The sequence below is a fragment of the Marmota monax genome, unplaced genomic scaffold, assembly GCF_021218885.2.
Source record: "Marmota monax isolate L192 unplaced genomic scaffold, Marmota_monax_Labrador192_F-V1.1 WCK01_AAM20220418_F8-fsc00207, whole genome shotgun sequence".
Taxonomy (NCBI): Eukaryota; Metazoa; Chordata; class Mammalia; order Rodentia; family Sciuridae; genus Marmota; species Marmota monax.
The window spans coordinates 1,971,049-1,996,203 of record NW_026692713.1 but is presented as its reverse complement, the minus strand read 5'-3'; the positions used below and the strand labels follow the sequence as shown (position 1 = coordinate 1,996,203).

The 25,155-nt window shown below is 48.8% G+C and overlaps 1 protein-coding gene across 5 annotated transcripts; it reads right to left on the bottom strand.

Annotated features, from left to right (window-relative positions):
- Nucleotides 1-25,155, bottom strand: CUNH10orf71 (chromosome unknown C10orf71 homolog). 5 transcript variants are annotated; one of them, XM_058580005.1, is made up of 4 exons: nt 25,033-25,155; nt 23,919-24,093; nt 7,849-7,951; nt 1-5,138 (listed from the first exon to the last, which is right to left on the bottom strand). In XM_058580005.1, the coding sequence occupies exon 4, from the start codon at nt 4,989-4,991 to the stop codon at nt 690-692; it is 4,302 nt and encodes a 1,433-aa protein (XP_058435988.1). In that variant the 5' UTR covers nt 4,992-5,138; nt 7,849-7,951; nt 23,919-24,093; nt 25,033-25,155; the 3' UTR covers nt 1-689. The 5 variants fall into 5 exon arrangements, with proteins under 5 accessions (XP_058435988.1, XP_058435989.1, XP_046302654.1 ...); XM_058580006.1 differs by lacking the exon at nt 25,033-25,155 and having other exon boundaries at nt 1-4,413; nt 4,911-5,138; nt 23,919-24,143; XM_046446698.2 differs by lacking the exons at nt 23,919-24,093; nt 25,033-25,155 and adding an exon at nt 24,150-24,602.

The following is a 25,155-nucleotide window of genomic DNA, read 5'->3' as shown; positions in this document are numbered from 1 at the left end:
CACATTGGCAAACTTATTTCACTTTTTAAATAGTAGCCTTTTCCTTATCAGAAAATGACTTCCAGAGGCAAGTTTCTTTGGATGAAGAAAACCCATTCCATGCCAATAATCATTTCCGCAAGGTTGCCTTGGGACAGTCCTCAGCCTGTTCCACCTGGGGTGACCTGGAACCTGGCCATTGTGTGTCATGCCTGACCTTGAGCAGTGGGCGGTGGGCAGTCTGCTGGGGTGCTTCCTGCTCCCAGCAGGGATCAGCATTTTTTCTTTGGGGGGGTGGTCACAAGCAAGCCCACCCGTGAGAAGGAGAGAGTGGTGCAGGAGCCCATCAGCTGTTAGGGGGACAGCATCCTGTGCCACCCTAATTCCGGGCCACAGAAGGGCAGGGATGACCAGGAAAAGAGGAAAGGAGTGGGAAGATCTGAAAAGGTGTGTGGAGGAGAGGGGACCTGGTCATGCCAGCAGTGACCCTCTCTCAGAGGTACCACAAGGGAGCATTTCACATGGGGTTCTTGGGATCTCTACTTCCTTTGGGGCTTTTGGGATCTAGAAGGGCTATAAGTGAAAGTGTGTGTGTGTGTGTGTGTGTGTGTGTGTGTGTGTGTGTGTGTTTGCCTGTTGGGAGAATGGATGTAAGCTCTTTTGTTTTTTTGGGAGGAGGGGTGAGAGTGGGGGTCCCTCTGATGCAATTCTCAAGAAATGCCTTCAGTGGCAAAGTCTTCCAGGTCGTCAGTGGAGATGATGCCCAGGCCTGGAGCTTCTGCGCCCTCCTCCTCTGGGCTCCGGGGCGGTCCCCGGGGGCGCTGGGCAGCAGCATGCTGAGTGGAGTCGCCCTGAGGCCCAGGGATCTGTTGTAGTCCAGCCTCGTGGGCACTCTGGGGCCTGGCGCCGGGGCCTTGCCTGAGGAAGGTGGGGGCAGACAGCTGGGAGGAGCAGCGTAGAGGCATCAGGGCGGTCACTGGCACTGGCCTGAAGCCAGGGTACAGCAGGTAGGGAGCAGCCAGGGCATCCTGCAGGGGCGGCTCAGGGGAGGTCCCCTCAGAGGATGGGACGGAGACCTTAACGTACTTGCCAGTCTCTGGGTCGTAGAAGGTCTTGATTTTCACCTGGAGTGGCAAGTCGAAGACGAAGTATTCTCCAGACTGGGGATCCTGAAGGACCTTCTGGGTGGCGGGGTAAGCGGGCAGGGGCGTGAGGGGCTGGGGCCCCCAAGGCCGCCTCCCCACAGGCTCAGAGACCCCGGATACTGAGTGGCGATGCGCGGGAGGAGGCAAGGAGCGGACCACAGGGAACCTGGCGCGGGACCTCTCTCCAGGTGACAGCGGCCTTCGCTCGGTCCGCTGTGAGTCCTCTGCGCAGGGTTTCCCCTCCCAGAACTCGCTATGCTTCTCCTGCACCAGGTCGGTCTTTCTCCTCTTGCTTGCTAGTTTCTTGGCCCGTCGCAGGGCCTTCTCCGTTTTGGGTGGGACTGCCGGTGGCTTGCCGGCGGCCCTCTCCAGCTGAGCAGGTGGCTCTGGTTTCTCAAGAGGGGCTGCTGAGCTGGTGGCCACGTCCAGCAGTGCACCTCGTGGAGAGATGGTCCGGAGGTCTTCCGCCCCCGGCTCGAGTTGGGGGTCGGAGCTGTCCTCCCACACGAGGCCGTGCGTCAGGTCCTCCCGCCGAGTAAGCCTGGCAGGACCCGGGCTCGCCCAGGGGCTGGCCCGGGGAGGCTCCCCCGGAGGACCCAGTTCCTCAGGAGCCTGGGAAACATCATCCCAAACACTGCTGGTGGCCGGGGAGCACGCGCTGCTCTCTCCCAGGGAGCTGGGATTGGGGGAAGTTGCCATCTCACCAGGGACCGTTCTTCTCCCAGGGGGCCCTGCTCTGGGGGCAGACAAAAAGTGACTTTGGAAGCCTTGTCTCTGTTCCTGCTCTTCCCAACAAGTGCCAAGTGACTGCAGGGGGCGCTCGTCTTCTAAATCGTCCTCAGGTAGAGCAATCCTGGGGATATCGGGTGGAGCAACCAGCTTCCCTGAGGCTGTGGGCCTGCTCTTGCCATCGCTTGCCATGATTTCATGTGCTGCTTCTGGGGGTGGCCTCATCCTGTCCCCCTCTCCCACCGGTGATGGAGATGGGAAATTCCCCTTCAGGGCTGGTTGGGAGTTATCTATCCTGGCTGCACTGAATACCTGCCCAGGGTCTTCTAGGCCTTCACAGGCCATGTGCTTCAAGTGAGTGCCCTGCATATTAGTGGATGTCAGGGTGCTGGGCATTTCCTGGCTTTCATGGGCACAGAGACCAGCAGCATCTTCACCCCACTCTTGCCTTGGTAATTCTTCTTCTTTGTAGCTACTGCCAAGTGAGTCCTCTGAGGACACAGTCCGCAGAAGAGGCAGAATGATAGGTTTGATCACAGGGGTGGCCCTAAGGGTGTTGTCTTTAATCGAAAACAGTTTGTGCTTGTTTGTAGCAGAAGATGGAGAGGGGGTGGAGTCTTTGGCATGTGAAAGGGCCATGTCCTTATTTCCCCCAATCCAAGAGCCTCTGAAATTTCCTTCCTCCATCGATGCCTTCCTGGGTCTCCCTCCACACAGACCTTCCTCTTCTCTCTGCAGTGCTTCCCCCTGACTGTGCTCCTCCATGAACACGTGTCCGTTTCTTAAAGCACAGTGCTGTAGCTCATCTTTCCCCATCACCTTTTCCTTCTCTTCCTTCTCACTGTCACCTGCACTCACATCTTTCTTCCTGTCTTCCCGCTGGCTCTCAGTAAACCACGACTTCTGCTGATCATCAAACGAGGCAAAGGATTGATCTGAAGAGCTGGTGCTGAATTTGGCCTTACTTTGGAGGCTTGGCATAAAATCGGACTGGGTGTCGCTGTAAAACACATCCTCCTCCTCGGGGGAGAGGGGCCCTGGGGAGAATTTCTGGTTCAGGAGTGGGTTCTGAAGTCTTAGGTCTCTCTCTGGCTCTGTCTCTTGGGAGATGGATCTTGAGAGCCTGTTCTCCAGCTGATGGCTCTTGGTTTGCTCTGCAGCCTGTCCGGCCTCAAGCTCCCTATTACAAAGTTTCAAGGAGAGGTGCTTCCTGGGGTGGCGTTCCCTGGAGTCTGGACTCCAGCCTGGCCTGGTGGGACACAGCTCTGCCTCTCCGTTGGCATCTTCCTTCCCATCACTGCTCCTTTCTACAGCCTCCCCATTGACACAGAGGGCTTTGGTGACAGTTGGAGGTGAGCTGAGGGTGAGGTGATTGTCTGCAGAGGGCTCACTGGGGTCTGTGGTAGGGTCCTTCTGGGTACCGCTATGTGATGCACCAGGGACATTGGCTGGTCTCTCCTTAGAAAGTTCACTAGGAGGGCTTTCTTCAAGCCCATTGGAGAGGATGACCCCATTGCTCACAGGTTCTTGCTTGCCATCAGTCTTAATTCTGGTTTTCTCATCGAAGCCTTTCAAGAGAGGTGAGGGACTGTATGTACTCTTAACACGCTTCCGCACATCCTTGAGGTTGAACAGCAGACTGGGTGCTTTGGATTTGTAGCTGTCTCTTGACTGACATTCACTGGGCTCCTTCTCCTGGTATCCGTTCAGCTGTCCTGTGGGGGATGGGCTTATCTCCCCTGACTGGGTGTCTGATGATTCCAGGACATGCTTGGTGGGTATAATGGGGGTCAAGAGCTTACTGATATTAAAAGGAGGACTGTAATGCTCATTAGGGTCCCCAGGCATGTCCAGAGCCTCATCTTCTGGAAATTGCCCCTGGAGGTTGTGCTTTGAATGCAGAGGCGGGCCTCTCCTGTTGGTCTGTTTCTTTTCTTCCAAAGTGTCTTGAAGACTTTCTTTACCTCCTTTGCCAGTTTTTGGTTTCCTCCATGGAGGCTGGGTTGACTTCAGCTGAGGGTCAGGCTGTGAGCTGGAAGCTTTTCCCTCTGCAGGGAATACTGGGGGTCCTGGATCTCTGCAGCCCCAGGGTCCAGATGTGGACAGAGCCCCTGCTGCTAATCTGCTTTCTTCCTGAGTGCAGCTGGCCCGAACAGGGCAGGGAGAGACTTTGTGCTCAGGGGGATAAGGTTCTCTTGACAAGGGCGTTTCCTCATAATGTTTGGGAACTTTGCTTTCTGGGATGGTTTCTGCGATGTCCTTTCTCTCGAGCAGCTTTGGTTGGTGGGCGTTCCATGACTCAAAAGCACTGTTTTCACTGTGCAGAAAAGTCCCTTTGTGAGCCCACTCCTTGCCTCTTATGGGTTCGGCCTTGGCTGGCTTGTGGGGTGGAGAGGGGAATCTTGACTCAAATGAGCTGGCTGAGTTGTCAGGTTTGGGGAGGAAGCTGCCGGAGCCATGACAGGCCATTTCAGGATTCTTAGGCGACTCTTGTTCTCCGTGGTTCCTTCCAGGCTGGAGGCTGTTCTGATGGGCGTTGGAGACTTCAGCAGGAACCCTCCTGACAGTCAGAAAAGCAGAATCAAAGCAGAAGTTGACACCACTGTCTGGAAGAGGGGCAAACTTGGAAGGATTTTTGAGAGCTGGAGGCTTGCTGGTGGGAGGTCTGCTATCACAATGTTGGCTCTCAGTCCTATCGAAAGACTTGATTAGCGATGATACTTTGGAAACAGGCTTGTTGCTGCTCCTCAAGCCAGAAACTGGCATCTCCAGTCTCCTCTGGGATGGTGTTGGTGGGGGGCTGCTTTTGGGGTACTTTTCCTCTCCTTGAACATATTTGGGTAGCTGTTGGAAGGTGGCTGCCCAGCCTGCATGCTCGGTACCTTGTGACGGAAGCTGGCTCCAAATGCCACTTTTTCTGTGGGTGTGACTCACTGTTCCCTGGTGGAAAGTCCCAAACACCTGATGGGTGATATCTGGGGACAGATTGGAATCATGGAAGGATGCATCCTCTGAGATGCACAAGCTCCGGAACGCCCGGTCTGTGAGGTTGCTTACCTCCCTGTCTGCATCATCCAACACGCTACCGATGCTGGAGGAGTCGCTGAATCCATCTGTGCACTTCTTGTTCCCCTGCATTGTCTGTTGGCTCTAGGAAGATTGTGTCTGCCAGCTGGTGGGTGCCTTTGGGTGATGATTCTGGCAAGGAGTAGGTGCAGACCACTTCCCACAAAATTAGAGCTTCTTGTTGACCAGTTACAATTACAAAGTGGGGATTATTTTTCTCTGCAGAAGAAAGAAGCGCATGGTATGAACAGGACATCCTGCTTAATAGCTTTGGACAAGAACTACATTCTGTGATGGTTAATTTTATATGTCAACATGGCTAGTCCATTGCACATAGTTTTTGTTAAAAACCAGTCTAGATGTTGCTAGGATAGTATTTTTTAGATGTGATTAACATTAAAGTCAATAGACTCTGGGTAAAGCAGATTATCCTCCATAATGCAGGTGAGCCTCATCTTTGAAAGACTTAAGAGAGAAAAATGACTGAGAGATCCCAGGGAATGAAAGCAAAAATGGAAAAGTGGGATCAAATAAAACTTTTGTGTAGCAAAGAAAACAGCAAAATGAAAAGGCAAGCTGTGGAATGGGAGGAAATATTTATGAGCTATACATCTGATAAAGGATTAATATCCAAAATACACAAAGAATTCCTTCAACTCAATAGTAAAAATAATATAAAAAAACAAGAACAAATGATCTGATCAAGAAATTGATAAATGAACTGAATAGATATTTCTCAAAACAAACAAACAAGCAAACAAACTACAAGTAGCCAACAGGTATAGGAAAATGTGCTCAAGATCATTAATCATTGGAGATATGTGAATTAAAATCATGATGAGATATAACCTCTGAGATATAACCTCATGGCACAGACTCCCATGCAGCTGGCATGGCTAGAGTATGTAGTTCTGGCCACAGGGATGGAAACAGCCAGATGTCTGGGAAATGTCCCTATCTTTCTGATCAAAGGAACAAACCCTGTTGGTTCCCATTCTTCCTTCTTTGAATGTAGACAGGAAGCCTGAAACTGTGTATTTGCTATGATGCCCTAACAAAGTATCATATTCTGATGCTTAAAAAATAGAAATACAGGTTATGGCCTAGTGGTAGAATGCTGCCTTGCACGTGCAAGGCCCTGAGTTTGATCCTCAGCACCACATATAAATAAATAAATAAAATAAAGTTATTGTGTCCAACTACAACTACAAAAATATTTAAAAAAAATAGAAATACATTGTCTCTCAGTTTTGGAAAATGGAGGTCCAAAATTGATGTGTCAGCAGGTTTGGTTCCTTCTGAGGGCTGACCTCCTTTGTTGGTACTTAGATGCTGTCCTCTTCCTGTGTCTGTTAACATTCCCTCCATGCTTGTCTCTGTGTCCCAATTTCCCTTTTTATGAGGACATCAGCCAAACTTGATTTGTACCTTAGTACCCTTCCCAATGTCCTCATCTTATCTAATTATATCAGTAATAGCTCTATTTCCATATGAAGTATTGGAGGTTGGAACTTCAGCATATGAATTTTTTTTTGGGGGGGTGCCATTCAACCATAACATGAGGCATTCACTTTGCAACCCTGAAGGACAACCCATGACCACCAAAGTCCAACTTGCTGAGGATGGCAGTTGAGTAGCCCCAGGTCCTCAGTAGTACTGCAGAGTGACAAACACACTCTGAGGTTTGTGTTATCAGGGTTGAGAGGAAACTTAATGGTTGCTACCATAAATCAGGTTTTCTGCTCCTTGAGATCCTGTTAATACAGTCAGGGAGTCTCCTGGTATCCTGAATGCTGGGACTTTGGTAATGATAAATGATGGACTCAGTAATACTGGTGTTCCTACACTTCTACATTAAGATGGAAATAAGATAGTTGCAGATAAATCTAGCATCTTAGAGTTAAGTAAATGGTCCCTAGCTAATCACATGCCCCTTACTATTATATTAACAGGAACTCTTTGTATTTTTTGAACACTCAGCTTCTATTCCTCTCTGAGTAAAAACACTTGATATCTTTTGGGGCATTTCTTCTCCCTGCCACTATGTTTAGACTTGGGGTATGAAAGTCAAGGAGCTGCCAGGGCTCCCCATGTGGATGTGATACTCAGGGCAGGGCCTTGTGTTGTCCATTTCTTTGGGAGTCATGCAAGGATGGAAATGGGCTTGGGCATTCTTCTCTGCAGTGGAGCTTTCAGTATGCACTGGGGCTGCCTGGTCCCTCACTTTTCCTCCCCTTTGCCTGTGGTCAAAGAACTCTAACTGATCTTGGATTTACATTGTAATTCCAAATAGTGGTGAAGGATGTTCACTGATAGAGCATTCAGAAAATAACCACCTTACTTCTGCCTCAGCAATAAGAGAGATGCCTTCCCTCCCAGTGTCTTCAGGTAATTTTGCTAATTCTGATTTGGAATACCTGGAGTCATATGAGACTGTCATAATGTTGGCCTTATTCTCTCACTACACATTGGTACCCTTCAGCACAGTGGCCAACTACAGAAAGTGTTTCTGGTGTCACAGAAAGTGTTTTCCTGGCTTTTGGGTTCGTTCCATATTGCTTTGGTTTGGATCGGAAATATTCTCCAAAGGCCCATGTGTTAAAGTCATAGTCCTTGGCTTGACACAATTGGGAGGTGGTAGAAACTTTAAGAGGGGGGTGCTAATGAGAGGTTAGGTCATTGGGTATGTGCCCTTAAAGAGGATATTGGGATCCTGGTCCCTCCTCTTCCTTTCTCCTTTCGCACAGGAGGATGATTATCCTCCTCTGCTATGTGCTCCCACCGCAATGTGCTGCTTTGCCACAGAACAAAAGCAATGGGGCCCGACCTACCACAGACTAAAACATCTCAAATGGTGAGCCAAGATAAACTTTTCATCTTTTAAAGTTCATCGTCTTAGGTATTTCTTACAGTAAGAGAACACACATACCTGTTACATTAGTGGGGGCTGTGGGTGCCTGCCTTGCTGCGTTTTAGGATCTGTAGTTTTAAAACTTCTTTTTAAGCTTATATTTGGTGTCATCACTGCCCATCTAGAAAGAGGAGGAAAAATAATTTTAGTGGAACCCAATTGACCAGAGGCCAATAACATGCTCAGTGGGAAAGCTATCTTTAAATGTCAGTAATATAGCTGGCAGTTGGCCTTCAATCTCTGTTTGTTTGTTTGTTTGTTTTAAATTCATATTTGAACCCAACAAAATTCCAAACATAGGCTTTTTTTTTTTTTGCAAAAATCGTAACACAAATTTAATTTATTTCTTCTAATATTGATGAGCTTGTTGATGGCCCAAGAAATTTTCAGAAACGGTTTTAAACCTCTGGGATTTCTAATATATTTGACCCAGTTGTGATTTTTTTTTTTTTTTTTTTTTTTTGCTAGTAAAATCTGAGCAAAGGCCCTTTTCCCACTGAATGAATAACTTAGGTTTTACAGGAAATAGAAACTAGAGTGGCCAAACTCAAGTCCACTCAGCCAGCAGCAGCATGTTGTTCGATTTATTGTTGGCAGGAGGCTTGAGTATCTATTTTGACAGCTAAAAGAACCAAAAAGCTGCCCAGGAGAATTTTCAGAGTGCTCAGGATGAAGTGTAAACTAATTAAAATAAACTCACTATGCAAATGTTAAATGCAGACCCTTGGGGCTTTCACAAGACCTTCCCCAGACTGTAGCTCCTGGATATTAATCTAGTCTAAGATAGTTTATTAATAATATTAATAATCATAATAACTCAAATTTGGGGAGTATGTTTCTTTAGAGAATTACAGAGGTGCTATGCTTCTGCCACCATACGGTGAGGCCCCATCCTGACTCCCCAGACTGGCTTGGATGGGCTTCTTCCTGTCCCCACATCATACTGGGGCTACCTTTCCCATAGCTCATGCTGTATTGAACCCATATGCTTTAGAAATTGATGATTGCTTCTTTTTCTCCTCAACTAGAAAGTTTCTTGAATCCTGGACGAGGGTCTTACATGTCTTTGTATGCTGAGCATATCAACATAGAAGCTCCATATTTGTGGCAATGCTCTGAATTGGCTATCTTAATTCTGATTAGTGTTTCCTGGATGGAAAATGGAGGCACAGGAAACAAAGGAGCAAGATAATGGAAATTTTAATGAAAAAGACCATGACCTTGGATCTTAAGGCCATTTGTAAAATTCAGATTGACACGTTTGCACACTGAGATATGACTGAAGAAGAAGGATAATTGTACAATTTGTGTCACATTTGGACACATTTCCACAGGAGTGGAATGATGTGGTAGTTATATTATGGACATTCAGCGTACCTATTGCTTTGTGCTTGGGCTCTCCCCTGTCCTGCTCACTACTTTGAGCTATTTGAAGGAAGCCAACCTGAGTTGGTGAAATTGTGGCTTACAGAGCCCTTTGCAGGTAGGAGGGTGTGAGTACCTTCAGATGACGTGAGTGAGGATAAGCTGAATAGGGCTGAGTCATGTTAGAAACAAGGTCTTGAAATCTGATCCAATGATCACGCAGAAACAAAAGTAAATACTTAATCACAAGCATGATAAATTCCTTATGTGTGTCTATGGCTTTCAAAAGCAGTTTTCTTCTCAACTCCTGTCCCACTCTTACCTTCATTATTTACTTAACCCTCCTTGCTCTGCTTGGTACCACTCATCATCACCCCTCTGCTTGGCCCAGATGAGTCTTCCAATGACTCATGTTTGCTGAATGACTTCTCGATTGCAGTCAAGACTATTGGGCACTGTCCTCTTGTGAGGGACCTTGACTCTTTACTTCTCCCTTCCTGTCTGGCTGGTCAGCCTCTTGTCTTCCTCTCCCTGATGGTTGGGTTTCCTTGGCTCCCAGCACTCAGGCTTCTCTTCCTGCTCTGTAGTGTGGACATGGATGATCTCACCCACAGCTGGTCTTAGCAGACACATCCACACACTGATTTTGCACCCAGGCCACTTGTCTGGCGCCATCCACATCTCCAACTGCCCAGTGGACAGCTCTCTGCCTGTGTCTTCTAGGCCTTCATACTCCCATCAGCCTGTTCTCTCTCTGGATATCTCACAAATCTGAGAATCTCCTACAACTTCTCCCTTTCTCTTCTCCCTGAGCCTCTCCCTACCCAAACCATTTCCAAGTTCTGCAAGTTTCATCTTTAAGGGTCTCTTGGCCCCACTATGCTGGTCTCCATCTCCATGGTCACTATGTGGCCCAAGCAGCTGTTGTGTCTTCCTTGGACTTCTGCAGGAGCCCATATTCATCCACCCAGATGTAGCTTCTAGAAATCAAATCTGCTCTTGCCAACCTCTTGCTTAGAACTCTCCATGTCTTCCCAGTTTTCAAGAGTGAAAATTAATCTTCCTAAGAAGGAATCTCCCTTTCCTCCCCATCTTGAACTCTTCTCCCCTTATGGTTGGCTTCCAGCTACACAGGCCTTTTTCCAGCTTCTTCTACATGTTATAGGACTTCCTGTCTTGGGACCTTTGCACATGTTGTTCTCTCTGCCTGGTTTACCTCCTTCTTTTCCGTTACCTAGTTAACTCCTACATAGACTTCAAAGCCTAGGCTACCTTCAACTCCTCAGGCTATTTCAAGTGTTCCCATCAGTACTTTTAAAATAGGTTATAGCCATCTCCTTTGCAGCACTTAACAAAATTGCAGCTACTTAACTTATTGGTTTGTTATTTGACACTTATCTGTCCTGTTAGCCTGGGTGCTCATCTGTCTAGCTCATGTGCACAGCATGAGATATCTCTTAAATACATGAGAAAATCTCTCCCCCATGATATTATTCATGCTATTAATTGACTTAGCAGGATTTATTTTATTGAGTCAAATATAATCTAGTAATTGTAGCATGATCACAAATTCGAAATTAGTGAATTTGAATCCAAATGAATTTTAATTACTTTTTGCTTCCAAGTCCTAAAACACATAAAATTTATCTGTGGTCAAAGATGGAAGTGGGTGAACCCGATTATTCTTATAGAGTGTTCACAGGCTGGCTGGGTGGAAGACCTCCATTTACACCACAGCATGTACCACTAAGTTAGGACTGAGTTTCAATATTGATTAACATTCATATCAGGGAGAAGTAGCAATTTCATGACTTTGCCAGTTACCTGTTTCTCTGTTTTCCATGTTCCAATTGGGAAGTGGTTTTGAGATGCTCTGAGGGCCAGTGTCTAGTAACTACTATTAAATACACCCTATTTTGTCCCTCATCCCAGATGTAGAACACTATAAAAACTTCAATATTGTATGTCATTCATGGTATGATGTACTAATTTTAATTGTTAATATTATTAGCATATAAGCTCTAGATTATTACTTGTAACCTATTGCAAGGCAACTGTATCACTTTCATTGAAATCTTTGTAGAATTGGTAACTTGGAGTTTCATGGGTTAATGGGGTTGTTTACAGCGCCATTGCACATGCTCATCAAATGATACATGATGTGAATGACGGGCATCAACAGATGAGATGTTTGCCTCTGCCCTGTGAAACCCAACCCTGCCGAACTCAACAGCATTCTTTTCTACAGACTTCCAGTCCCCCCATGCTGTGACATGGGACACAGAGCAAGCAGGCATCAGGACGAGCAGGCCTTACAAAACCTCACAGTACACAAGGGGAAACAGGATCCCTGGGAGAAATGGGTGGACTGGTGACACTCGTGGTGAATATGCGCTCGGGGGGACACTGAGGACAGAGTCTTGAGGTGGGAGAGTCACACTTGAGGAACACATTTTGTCTTCTCCTTGTGAATCAGAGTATGTCAAAGAAGCCAAATCTGAGCCCACCTCCCCACAAACCAGCCTTTTCTCAAGATGAGCACCAAAATATCCTTTGCATAGTTATCACTTTTCCAAAATGTTTTCTCATGTGATGCTCTTTTGGAATGCCATACTGCACGGGGCTGGTGTACTGTCGTGGACCAGTGTGGGTTGTTTTTTTGCAGATATGGTATTTCCCCTCTCTCCCAACCCCTCACAAATGCATATGCATGACCTCAAGGGCTTCTTGGAGGGGACCCTGACCTCCCTCCATGCTCTCTACTTCTAGCTTGTGACGCACTGGATGTGTCCTGGACTGGCTCCTCTGAGTGGTAGTTCTTCTGCCTGGAATGTCCCTGGCTCTGCTACTGACCACTTCCTCCTATTCCTTGTAGAATCTATTTTTCTTTAATTACTTTTTAATTCCACTTTTTTTCTGCTATGATTCCAACTAGATTTTGAGGTCTTTGGAGGGGGGGCCCTGGCCTCGTCCATCTTTGACTGACATGGTGTCTGCTGTGTGGTAGTCCTTTGTAAAAGTGTCCAGCTGCTGTTGCTGAGAGCACTTCTCTCGGGCCACAAGGATGTGATGACAGAGGTTTGCTGGAGTGTGTGGCATACAGATGGAGGAAGGGCTGAGAGCTCAGCCACTCCTCGTTCTCCACGTCTCCCTTGGGGCTCTCGGCCGCCTGTCATCTCAGGCCAGCGAATGTCACACAGGCCAATTTCTGCTGGTCCATCCCAGACCCTCATGCATTCCAGGCTGTGAGCGCAGGAAGTGGCCATGGGAGACGACTTCTGCATGCCAACCCCTCTGTGCCAGGCCCCATTCCAGATACATCACATACAGCTACTGCTTTGAGCCCTCCAACTGAGGAGTGATGGTCCCATAGACCAAGCCCTGATGGGTGACCCTGGAGGGTCCAGGTCAAGCACCATCCCCTGATGTGACTGTGCATGATCATTATGAGATGAGACAATGGAGCCTCAGAGAGGTGACAAAAATATTTTCTGTCTTTGGTGAGTGTCAGAGCAGGGCTTGGGACCCAGGGCTTGGGACCCAGGCCTTTGTGGTCCTGGGGTCCTCACCAGATTGAGAAAGTTAAAAATACAAGACACTCAGTGAAGTGTGAATTTCAGATAAATGATACATTCTTAAAAAGTATATCAAGTTTACTAAAAACTCGAGGAGACCTCATGCAATATGTGGGATATACTTACACTAAAAAATTAGTCATCTGAAATTCAAATTCCACTGGACTTCCTGTTTATTTTTGTTTTAAAACCGATAACCCAAGGGCCTCATCAACTCTTAGCACCCAAAGTGGATCACCATCAGTAGAAGCCAGTAAGATGTGTCAATTCTGAGATGACACAGTGACAGTGATGGCTCATGACCCATGTTGACATTCACTATCCTGTTGATTCTCACAAGCCCTTTTAGGAGGGTGGAGTGTGCCTTGTCATTGTTTTCTAGTGGAGAAATGAAGCACAGAGAGGTACCAAATATTGCTCTGTGTCAACAGCATGTAAAGAAAAAGAATTAGGGCTGAAACTCAGCTTGGGTTTGCCACTTGACTACCCTGCACTTTCTCCAGGAGGAAACCTTGAACTTCTGGCCCCTGGGCTCAGGATTCAGAGGGTGTTTCCTGGGAGACACCCTCCACCAGCTCTCCGCTTCTGGGCTGGAGTGCATGAGGAATTGGAGGGCCTGGTGGACGAAAGGAGGGTGTTAATTTCATTGTCATGTCACCTCCCAAGGGTCTTCTCTGCTCAGCTTTTTGTGGCAACTCCCGGAGTGGAAGTACTGATTTGACAGGTGGACCTAGGAGGGCTCTGATGCTCTGCGGCCTCAGGGCTGGACCCTGCAGAGCTGGGAGGGCTGTCTCTCTGGCCCAGGCCATGCTTCTGAGCTGCCATTTCATGCTGCTTTTCGTCCCTCTCTGCCTTTCCACAGGAAGCCATTGGGGTTTGCTTGGCTGCTGAGTTTGACCACTTGCCTGTGGTGTGGTTTTGAGCCCAAGATCTCTGGGTAGATCTAATTACATTAATTGAATGGTGTTTTCACTTCTCAGTAAAGGGGAAGCAGGAAGACAGTGGAGATGACAGAGGTTGGCTTTATCGCACCCAGAAGGCCCTAACAAATTGGAATTGATTCCTCTGATTCCTTTTGCTGTTCTTTCTGGGTTTTTTTTTTTTTTTTTTTTTTTTTTAGGCAGGGACTTGGGAATGCCTTAAGAAGGGGTTCAGTGTAGTGGATTGGGGTGGTTTCTCTGTGCAGCCTGAAGCCTCGTTCTAGCTGTGAACGCACACACAGCCTCCATCACCCCACACCACGCCAGCCCCTTCCTCTGGACTTGGTGGCCAGTCCTGGGCCAAGTTCTTGACCTCTGTGTTCAAGGGCCAACAGCCCTCCTGTTTCAAAGGGAATGTCCTTGTCCTCATTCTGTATTTTAGGAGGTGAGTATCTTAGTTGGCTTGAGCTGAAATACCATAGACGGGGTGGCTTAAACAATGAGCATTTCTTTCTCAAAGTTCTGGAGGCTGCAAAGTTCAAGATGAAGACACTAACAGATCTGCTGTCTGCTGATCTCGCTCTTCCTGCTGTGATGACATCATAAGGACTCACCCTTCTAACCTAATCACCCCCCACAGGGCCTGCCTCCCAATACCATTCTGTTGGACATTAGAATCTCAATATATGAATTTGGGGGACACAAAAGGTCCACAGCAATGAGTGACAAAATGGCAAAATTGGCTTCCTTAGTTGGGGGCCTTCAGGAGAAGGGAGCAGACACAGGTAGATGTCTATGGAGCAGTAGGCTTTGAGTCCACAGGCCCTCATTGGTTCACCAATAAAACTTGGTAAAATAAGCCTCCTTCCCCATCTTACAGTGGGGGACACTGAGGCCTCCTCATTTAGTTGTTTGTCCTTTCCTTTGCAAGGGATAAGTGAGTGATAGAGGCCTCCAGTGCCAGAGCTGGGTAATGCCTCACCGTGACCTTGGTGTCCTGCTCTCTGGCCCCATGATGATTCTGCTTTGGCTATTCACCTGATATGGTGATTTCACTGTCCTTAAAACCCCTCTTGATTTTGGAAATCAAAAATATCTAGTTTGGGCTGGGGTTGTGGCTCAGTGGTAGAGTGCTCGCCTGGCATGTATGAGGCACTGGATTCAATCCTCAGCACCACATAGATATAAAATAAAGACATTGTGCCAACCAAAAACTAAAAAAATAAATTTTTTAAAAAAATTTCTAGTTCATTAAGACTCTCCTGGAAGAAAATGTGGGCTCTCACAAACTGAACTTGAAGATCTTTCATGTATTTATTTATTCAATAACTACTCACTGAGCACCTACTCTGTGCCCCCCAGACACACACACCTTGTTCTGGTACTGGAGATTAGCCATGTGCAGGATGTGCCCTTTCCTTGTGGGACTGGATGAATCCTGGTGTTGATTTGTTAAAGCACATTGGCCTCTGATTGCAAATTGTCTTCTATTGCCACGTAAAATGCAGCTTTGGTTTGCACCTGTATCATTGCATATCTGGCTTAACCATTTTGCTTCACTGATCTGGTATTTGGCACCCAAGGGGAGGTTCATCAGCCTGCAACCTGGCCTGGCTGTCCTGGCTGTCCTGACTTGACTAACCTTTGAGGCAGGAGCTGGAGTGCAAAAGCTAAGGGCTTTCAAACTGAACCTGAGGCTCCTTTGCAAGGCTGGCTTTGTCCAGTCCCAGGAATATAAGGTGGTTGGTCTTGGGGACCCCAATGTTAGCACAGCCTGATAAGAGTATGAGTCTTCCACAAACAATGCTGCATGTGTAGGGCTCTTTAAACTCTGCAGCTGTTTGGAGTCCAGGTCACTCCAGGGATCTCAGATGAAGTAAGCAGCTCATGGCACTGCCTGTGACAGTATGGCACTGTGGCTGCCCATCTTCTGCTACCATTGGGAAGAGCTTTTGTGTGGAGCTCAGTCTCACGGGGGGCTGATTCTGCCTAGGTAGTCAGTCTGTATGTCTGGAAGGATCATTTGCCCATTAGTTCCTGAATGTTGCTGAGATCTGGGCAGAGTCTGAAGTTAGAAGCCAGGGAGCCGGGCACAGGGAAGGCCAGGCCTGGTCTAACGAGGGTGTAAGGATGCCTGCTTCCTGGCATCACAGACCTAGGGAAAGACCTAGTCTCCAGAGAAATGAGAAATCACAGGAGAAAAGAAAAATAGTCTGGCTCAGGTCTTCTAACACCCGCCCATTTTGTACCTTCTGTGCCTGGTCCCTGACAATCTCGGCAGGCTGAGCAATGTTTAATCCAGATCTCTGGGGCAAAGGTGTTGGTCTGTAGCCCTGACCAATTTTCTGAAGCCAACCTGATACCCTGAGGTAGTGATGAAGTGTGGGTGGTGGTTCTTTTGAGGTGCAGTGGGCTCTGGGGCACACCTGAATGGTAGCAGGCTCTGGCTATGCTTGCTTTTAATTGGGGTATCGTCTCACCCACAAAGGCTAACCTGTGAGCTATGAGCCCACCCTCATTCTTGTTTCTGCTCACTTCTGGAGGCAGGGTGGTGTTCGCCATCACTCCTCACAGTGCTAATGGCCAGGGGGCTGGTCATGGCCAAGGCAGGGTGTCTGGGTGCTCCCTCTATCGGGAAGGAGACCAGGCCTCCCACTGCCAGGGTTACCATGGTGCCTCCTTAGGTATCTCTGCAGTTTCTGTCCATGGTCATTGGCTCCTTGGCTTTAGCCCTGTGGTGGGGCAGAACATCATGGTGGAAGGGCCTGGAAGGAGAAAGCTGCTATGCTCACGGGAGTTGGGAGGAACAGAAAGGGGCCAGCGACATGCTACATCCTTCCAGGGCAAGACTTCTATGACCCACTTCCTCCAAGGAAGGAGACCCTGCCTCCTCCAGCATCTCCCAATAATGCTGTCCAATTATGAACCTGTCAATGGATTAATTCACTGACGAGGCCAGAGCCCTCCAATCAATCCCTGATTCCCACTTCTGAACATGCGTCCACACAGGAACCTTTGGGGACATCTCCCATCCAAACCCAGACATGCCCTGTAGCCCCTGTTCTTACCCTCAGGTCTCCTTGGAGCTTGTTTTAAGGTGTCTGACCACAGATATCCTTCTATTCTCTGCATCCCACTCAACACACCTGGGACTCCACAGCACAGGGTATAAGACCTTGAACCCTGTGGTGCCCTTATTGACTAGGACACAGGAATCTCTGGTTAAAAGCTTCACAATCAGAGAGAATTTGGACAAGCCATTCAATTTAAGCTTCAGCCTTGCTTTGGACACCTTGGGTCTAGTGGAATGGCCAACCAGGCAGCTTGATACTACCTGAAAGCCCTCTAGTAGGCAAGGACAATTGTACCTGAGGGACTCCATCTTGAAGAGCTCTGTCTAGGGAGGAGCCCACCTGAGGGCTTCTTTGAAGAAGAGGCATTTGGATTGGTGGGAGCAGGGCTGTCCATCATCAATCATCCTCTCTCTAGCTTCTGGGAAGGGAATCAGTGTGGGGAGGGGACCCTTGGCAGGTATCTCTGTAGTGTGTCGGGTGTGGCAGAGAGACAAGGTTGTAGGCAGAGTTCCCTGGAATCATGGGAGGTCAGGACTGCTGCAGAGTTCTATACACTGTCTATGACTTGATTCCCCCAACTGAGAAATGGCTCCCAGAGCTGGGTGACAGCAGAGAAGCAGAGGTAGAAGATCTGTTATTGAGCATCAGTAACTTAGGGGTATCCTCCTGCTTATTGACCTCCTGATCCCCATCTCACACTCCATTATCCATAATCTCACTCAATAGTATAACAGTGGGAAGTTAGGCGGGGCTGGTGCCAAAGGAATTTTAGGTGGAAAAATTGAGGATCAGAGAGGTTGAAGAACTCTTTCAGGATCACACAGGCAAAGAACAGCAGAGTCAGGATTCAGGTCCAGGTCTCTGGGCTGCACAGCTGTGCCCCTCTGATTGCAGGGAAGGTTGAGAGAGGCAGTGGGTGCTTGCTCTGCTCACACAGGGCAGGGAGTGGGTGGTAGCTTCTCTCCTGGCACCTCCTCTTCTATCTCACACAGTTATTCTTTTCACCAGGAGCCTTTGCTAGAGAAGGTGTCTTTGGATCTGGCTCTCCCATGGATGGGAGAGCTGCTCTGGCCCCTAGAAGCTGTGCATATCTGGGATGAGGAGAAGGCACCCTACCCAGAGCACCTCTGGGGATTTCTAACCCTACCACACAGGGTCAGAGCTTCTCACCTCCCTGCTGGAGGCTGGGAAGGAGACGGCAGAGGACTTGTGGGTATATGGTGACCGTCTTTTCTTCAATCTGTGTGATTGTGATGGTAGGGTGGGTTTGGATGGGGTAAAAGAAGAGGTGGAAGGGGCTCAGGGCTGTTGCTGACATGGCCATGAGAGGTGAATGACATCTGCCTTCTTTGTGGATTTTCTCATAGCAAGTACAGGCTTTCAGACATGGCTACCCAGGCCTGCCTACCTAAGATTTTAAACTGAAAGACAGCTAAGTAACTTAAAACAGTAGTCCCCCTTGATGTGAATAAGTTCCTTGGAGAGTTTTCTCGTGAGCTGGAGAACGACAGAAACTTGTCCCCTTTCCTTTCTTAAGGCAGGGGTCAGGTCAGTCCCTGGGCGTCCCAGAGTGTCCTGGGGGCTTGTTAAACTGCTGGGCCTTGCCAGGGCCTCTGGGTGGGGCCAGGGCATTCACATTTCCAGTAAGTCCCAGGGGCCAAGTTGCTGCAAGGCCTGAGGTCACACCTGAAGAAAACTGTTCTAGCATTGGAACTTGAACTGGTCATAGCTGCTTGGGCCACTTGGTGCAGTGGTTGTCGTCCACTGTGGCGTGTGCCCTGTCTGCTCTTGTTCTGTGCCTGACTCAGGGTAGAGAGGTACAGAGATGAATTAGAAGTGCCTCCCTCTCTGAGGGACTGTGCTCTAGAAGGGGAGAGCCGGCTGCTGGGTCCACAGGGCAGAAGGAGAGAGGACTAACGGGACAGCTTATTCCTGTGCAGCTAGGAGCTAGGGGAGAGCGTTAGCTCCCAGTCTGTGCACAAGCACCCAGGGGGGCCCAGCCTGGGCACAGGGCAGAGGGTGGTGGTGGAAAGAGTGTGGGGCTTAGAATCAGAGCAGCTTCCTACCTCTCAGCCCTGGGCAGCCCCTCATATGGCCTCTCCCAGCCTCTGTTCATTCATCCGCGATAATTGGTACTTGCTTCCCTGGTGGTTGTGAAGGACACAGGTAAAAAGTGACAAGAACCTAGAAAGACTTACATAGAGTGAAGACTTGATAAATGGAAACTTCCCCGATTAGAGACTGCTAGGGTCTGACGTGGTCCCCTGCCAAATTCATATGTTGAACCCTAATCTCTCCAGCATGAAAGTGTCACTAGAAGCCTTTTGTGGGGGTGAGTAGGTCATGTGGGTGCAGCGCCCATGATTGGGATTAGTTCCTTTATGAAAGGGCCCCAGAGAGCTCTCTTGCCTTCTCTCCACCTAGGGAAGACATAGCAAGAAGGCACCATCTATGAGGAACAAGCCCTTATGAGATATTGGGGCTGTTGGCAACTTGATCTTGGATTTCCCAGCCTCTAGAACTGTGAGAAATAAAGCTGCCAGTTGATGGTATTTTTGTTACTGCAGCCTGAATAGACGAGGGTTTTTGAAGCAGACAGTGCAGGGAAGAATCCCATGTCTACTATGGCAGTAATAACACTTGCCAACAGGATTGTCACGTGTGTCAGAGGAGCTCATGTATATGAAGCACATAGTAACTGCTCACCAAATATCAGTTCTCATCATTTGTAACCCCAGATGGGGACAGTATAACCTAGTAGGAAGGATCTGGATTGAAACCAGACCCTGTTGGGCTTGGATCTTGGCTGAACTAGCTGTGTATGCCTCAGTTTCCTCATCTGAAAAGTGGGACTAAAAATAGCACCTGCTTCATGGGGTTGTCATGAGGGTGAGGTGTCTGGGTCCTTGTGTCTGTGGAGTAGACAAGCTCCTAGCAACTCTTGAATAGACATCATTGTTGTTATCATCATATGACACAGTTAATCCAGGGCCAAGGGGGTCATGAGAGTCACAGGGATAGCTATGCCTTTCCCCACGTGAAAGGAAGAGAGAAACCAGGAAAAGTCCCTGGACTGGGACCGACTAGAGCCCTAGAGGGCTTCCTGCCTTGGAAGCTCCTCCTGGGTTTGCCCTCTGGGGTCTGGTTCCTCTGCCTTGGTGAGCCATTCATCCCCCTCACTGCTTAGAACACACTTTTCCTCCTTGATGGCTCAGCGACGCCCATGTGTGCATCTAGAATGTTGTTCCCCTTGAAATACATGTCTGCATTTCCTAGGTAGTCACCTAATCAACGTCAGGAAAGCTTGTATGCACAGTTAAAATGCAGACTACTGCACTTGTTCTTCAGGTTTAAGATTCAACTTCTGTAAATGTGACTCTGAAGTTTTAACCCTCTTCTTATCCTTGGGAATGGATGGTGGGGGTAGAGTAGGGTATCCCGGCTGATGGCTGTGTGCTCTGAAGCATTGCTACATAGGTGGGAACATCATGATCACTTAGAATTAGGTCATCCATCCCATGTGCTGAAGGTACAAAGATCCATGACCTTCTTTAGTACAAGAGGGAAAGAAATTATGGATACTCCTGTGAAAGTGTTCAGTGGTCACCATGGACATATGGGGTCAGTCCTTCCTGGTTCCAGCTGCTCACCAGCTGAGCAAAAGCATGAATCAGCTAAATTCTGAAGCATCAGAATTTTTCCTGGTTGACCTCTGGAAGGTGGAGATCCAAGCTGGAGCTTAAGCAGGAGAAAAAAAAAATTACCAAAGGACAATTGGGGGCAGAAAGCAGTTCTTGAACTTCTCTCATGGTGCTTTTCATGCATTTGTTCATTTAAGGCTCATAGGTGCCTCTGAGATGGGGGCTGGTATTGCTTGCATTTTGCAGAGGAGAAAGCTGAGGCTCAGGAGTCTTGCTGAGAAGAGGCAGAGCTGGCCTGTGCCTCAGATCTATTTGTCCTGTGACCCTGTACAGCCAGCACAGGTGTTGGAGACACTGTGTGGAATCTTGCTTTGCCCTGGGCAGCTTCTGAAGTACAGGAGACAGGACGAGGCCTGTGTGTTTTCTTAGGCACACCTGGCTTTTTCTAAGAAGATTCTGACTCTTGGATGAGTGGCATGGCTTCCTCTCTAGCATGCCCATTGGGTGCTGATGTGAGCTCTAGTCTAGGAAGGCAGTTGGGAAAGACACAGGCTCTGGACTCACATCTCCAATTCTAATCTCAGCCTCTCTCTAGCTGTGCTTCTTTGAGTAGGTTACTTAATCTCTCTGAGCCAGTGCCTGCTCCTGTGAAGAGTATCACAAAGCCTACCATGCTGAATAACCTCAAGAATAAAACTAGACATGCTAAGGCTTTGCCCATAGGAGGAATGTAGTCAGTGACTGCTGTGATGGACATGGTGGGGGCGGGGGACTGAGGGCAAAAATGGCTCTGATGTGGTGGGTTTAACCCTGCTCTGAACTCTGCTCCCTTGACTTCTGTAGTCTTCAGGCTTGACCTGCCTCTCAGAGGGCCAGACAGGGTCACATAAGGGGATGAACTGGTGGGGCTGCATGTGACCCAGGGGCCCAGAACAGAGCCAAGGGGCAGCACCAGTGTGACCTGGTCCTTGCAGAGAGGGCTTAGCAGTAACAGGTCTGAAACCAGCCTTCAGACATGGTAAGGAGTGAGAAAGAGTGACGTGGGCCTCAGAACACCCCCGAGATGCGTTTCAAGCAAATCTAAGCATTTCCCTACCCACTGCCTTCCTCCAGCTTCAGGTGAAGACTTGGAGATGGAAGATGGCTGAGATGAAATCCTTTCCTCAGCCTTGCCTTGCTGTCCCCAGCAGCTGAGCCTAATGGAGAAGGGGTGTTGCAGGGAAAGAAGAGAATGAGGCTCAAAGAAGCCCTGGACCCCCACTGAAGAAATTCTATGGTTTTTGGAGTTGGGAGCCCTACTGGAGCTTGGATACCTGAGTTGTGCTTGAGTCCTGTCTGGGCTGGACTCTCGAGGGTTGGCCAAGCAGAGAATGGAAAGCTTCTTCCCACTCTCATGAGCCATGTTCCCAGAGAATGTCCCTCTCCCCTCCACCCGACTTCAGGAGCTGTGCGTTACTTTGCACCGGTCACACATCCAGCCGTGTTCCACAACAGCATGCCTTACGCTGGGCAGCCACACCTCAGCATCAGCATATGCTCCACGTGCTCCACTTTTAGGTCTTGATCTGTGATCCTTGTTTGACCCCTTGGCCTCCTGCCTCTGGCCACTCCCATCAGCTCATGTCACAGAACCCCTGGGAACCAAGCAGAAACTAAGAGGCTTTTGGGGGTTTTCTAACTAACTAAATGAAACTTAAGGTTGAGCTCTAGGGCTGTGGATTCGTTGGTTTGGTGAAATGGGCTTTAAATCCTCAACTGCAAATCAAAACAAGACCCAGCAGCCTCCATGGACCCTGTTGGCGAATGTGAGCACTGTGTGCCTCTAACCAGGTGCCCTTCCCTCAGAGCCCTCTGCGTCTCTCCATTAACCCTAGACAGAGCAAAACCCCAAGAGCCAACAAGGAAGGCAGCCCAGCCTTGGTGCCTTGGGCAGGTCTCGGTTACGGACACTGGCAGACTGGAGGAACAGGCTATTTCAAGACATGAGGCTTCCCCTCTTCAGGAAAGGTCTCCGGGGTTTCTTTAGGGTCAGAAGCAAAGGGACAGGGAACACCAAGACACTGCCTGGAAGAGGCAGGAGAACGGATGCACTCTTCCTCCAAGGATGGAAGGCGAGCTTTCCCTGCCTCCCCCGCATCGCTCTGGCTCCCTGGGTTTCCAGGGGGCGGGAGCCCTTTGCTTCCAGGAAGCCACAGCGTTCTACCAGCCCCGCTTCTTCCCCAGCAGGCTCGCTCTCATTCCAATGAGCTTCTGGTTACCAAGAGCAGGCACAATTGTTTCCAACCCAAGGACCCAGGGACAGACGCTGGTTGGACTTGGGTCACCCGGAGATGGCTATTTATAAACTACCCGATAAGCACAATCTGCCCTGCTCAGCCTGGGCCACACAGACACGTTGTCCGTCTGGTGACTGCACAGCTTACCCTCCCAGGGCCACTAGAGTAGACTGAATATTTTCTGTAACCACCACACCTGAAATACAGGCCCCAGGGGTAGGAGGTCCAAGAGCCAGCCAGCCACTGGTCCTGAAGGGTCCTCTTCACAGGCTTTACTGGCTGCAAAAACTTATTGCTTTATTTGGGGGCTGTAGGTGTGAGTGTATAAATTGACTTATTTCAAGAAGCTTTTTTTGTACAACAGCATTCTGCAAACTTTGTTTGTAAAAGTCCGCGTAGAAAATGATATCACTTTTGCAGACCATATGGTCTCTGCAGGTATGGTGTAAAAGCAGCCAGAGACAATATGTAAATGAAGGAGCATGGCTGTGTGCCAATAAAACTTTATTTACAAAACCAGGCACCGAGCCCAGAGGGCATACAGAGTTCACCAACCACTGTTGTAAAGCATTCTCAAATGCTGGAAATCTGGACTTCATTGCACATGCACATTTGTTTAATCTACTCCCTGGGATTCCAATAATTTTGTATTTTAAAGTCCTAAATAATAATTTTTCTTAAGGCTATCTAGCTTTTCACACATATCCCAAACTCTTCTTCTCACACACTAATTCTCCAACAAAGAAAAAAGAAAATGGGATGATATTACACTGGGCCCCAGTGTGTGAAGACAGGCAATAGGTGGAGGACTTTGGGTTGGGCATACATATGCTTTCAGGGTCCACAGGCCAGATATTCCAAAAACCACTGTCATTCTTTGTTACAGCAGGTATGATCCTGCCTGACATAGCACTGGGGGAGACAAGGGAGCCACCACCTCCATCTCCAACTGCCATACAACACAGGACTGGGACCCATCCACAGGCATGTGCTCCCTCAGCCATGAAGGGGCAGAGTGCCCGACAGCCGGCGCAGAAGGGCAAAATCATGCATATATATATACCACGTCTTCTGTACGATCTAGCATGCCGGGAACCTCAGCGCTCAGCATGCCCTTGCCTCCCACACTGCCCTGCACATCCAACACACCACCGGCCCTCCCAGAGCAAATGCTCCTCCTGCCAGGAGCTGGAGACTCCCTGCCTACGCCATGGAGCCGGGCAAGCGTGGACTGTACCTTCCGTTCTCCGCGTGTCTCAGCTGCTTGCTCTTCAGGCCTCCCTAGGAACGGAGAGCGGTCGGACTCTGCCCAGCAGCCTGAACTTCTTCTTCCCACTTTAGCTGGGCTGCCCAGAGATGGGAGGAGAGTGGACTGAAGACCCAATCTTCCTATGGCTCACAAACCTGCCCACCTGAGGAAAATCAGTGACCAGAAGTTGGCCAGACACTGGAAGTCTGAGAAGCTTACCTAAATAGAGACCCGGACGGGGGAAACCAAATGGTGTTCTTGGTGGGGAAGAGGCGAACAGTCCACACTGCAACACCCGCGTGGTGTCAAGTAACAGTCAGATTAAACAAACAGCCTCAGTGGCTATTTTTACATCCAGATCAGCCACGGGTAATAGATAACTTGGGGAGTGAGAAATTGCTTGCCGATTAGCTGGACCCTCCCCACGATTCCAACTTCAATCCACAATGTTTTCTAAAGCTATTCCAGCACCTAGATTCAAATAAAAATGTCTCAAGGTGGGAGAGAAAGCATTTGTCTAGGGAAACATTAAAAACACGATAGTGTGTGCCTTGGAGCCAGCGCCCAGAGGCCTGCTGATGTCCCAGAGCAGAAATAGCCCGTTTCATCATCGGCTCTGGACGACCACAGCCTGCATTCCTCGAGTAAGGAGCCGTACTCTGCCGTGCTTTTGGAGCAAAATAATCTGCCCAGCTGCAGGCTGGAGGAAGGCCAGGCTGGGTTTCAGGGTGAGGGTTGCAGAAGGATATGAAATAATCGGGGAAGAGGCAAGGTAAGTGTCCGCTTGGGGAGCTTGGCCACCGCAAGCCCAGTTGTTTGTAAGGCCTGAGTGTCAGAGGACAAATCCCGTGTGCCAAGCAAGGGCTCCCCTCTCCATCTCTAGGACCATTGGCTCAAGGCTCCATCTAGCTAACCTACAACCCTGAGACGAACTGCTGCCTGCCTTCTCAATGGATGCTTTCTGTCTTGGCCTGGGGCCACTAGTCCCCCAAATTGCCCACAAACCCCAAACTTCTATCTGCCATGCGTTTGCTTGTGCTGTGCCATCTCCCAGGTCACACTCCTTCCCCTCCCCAAACTGGCCCTATAAGGATCCACTCACTGTCAGGATTTAATGCAAGAAGTTCTTCTTCTTCTTTTTTTATTTTTAATTTTTCCAAAAATTCTTTTTCATGCTCCCCTTCCCTGTGGCCTGAGAAAGCAGAGGTGACCAGCCTCTACCAGG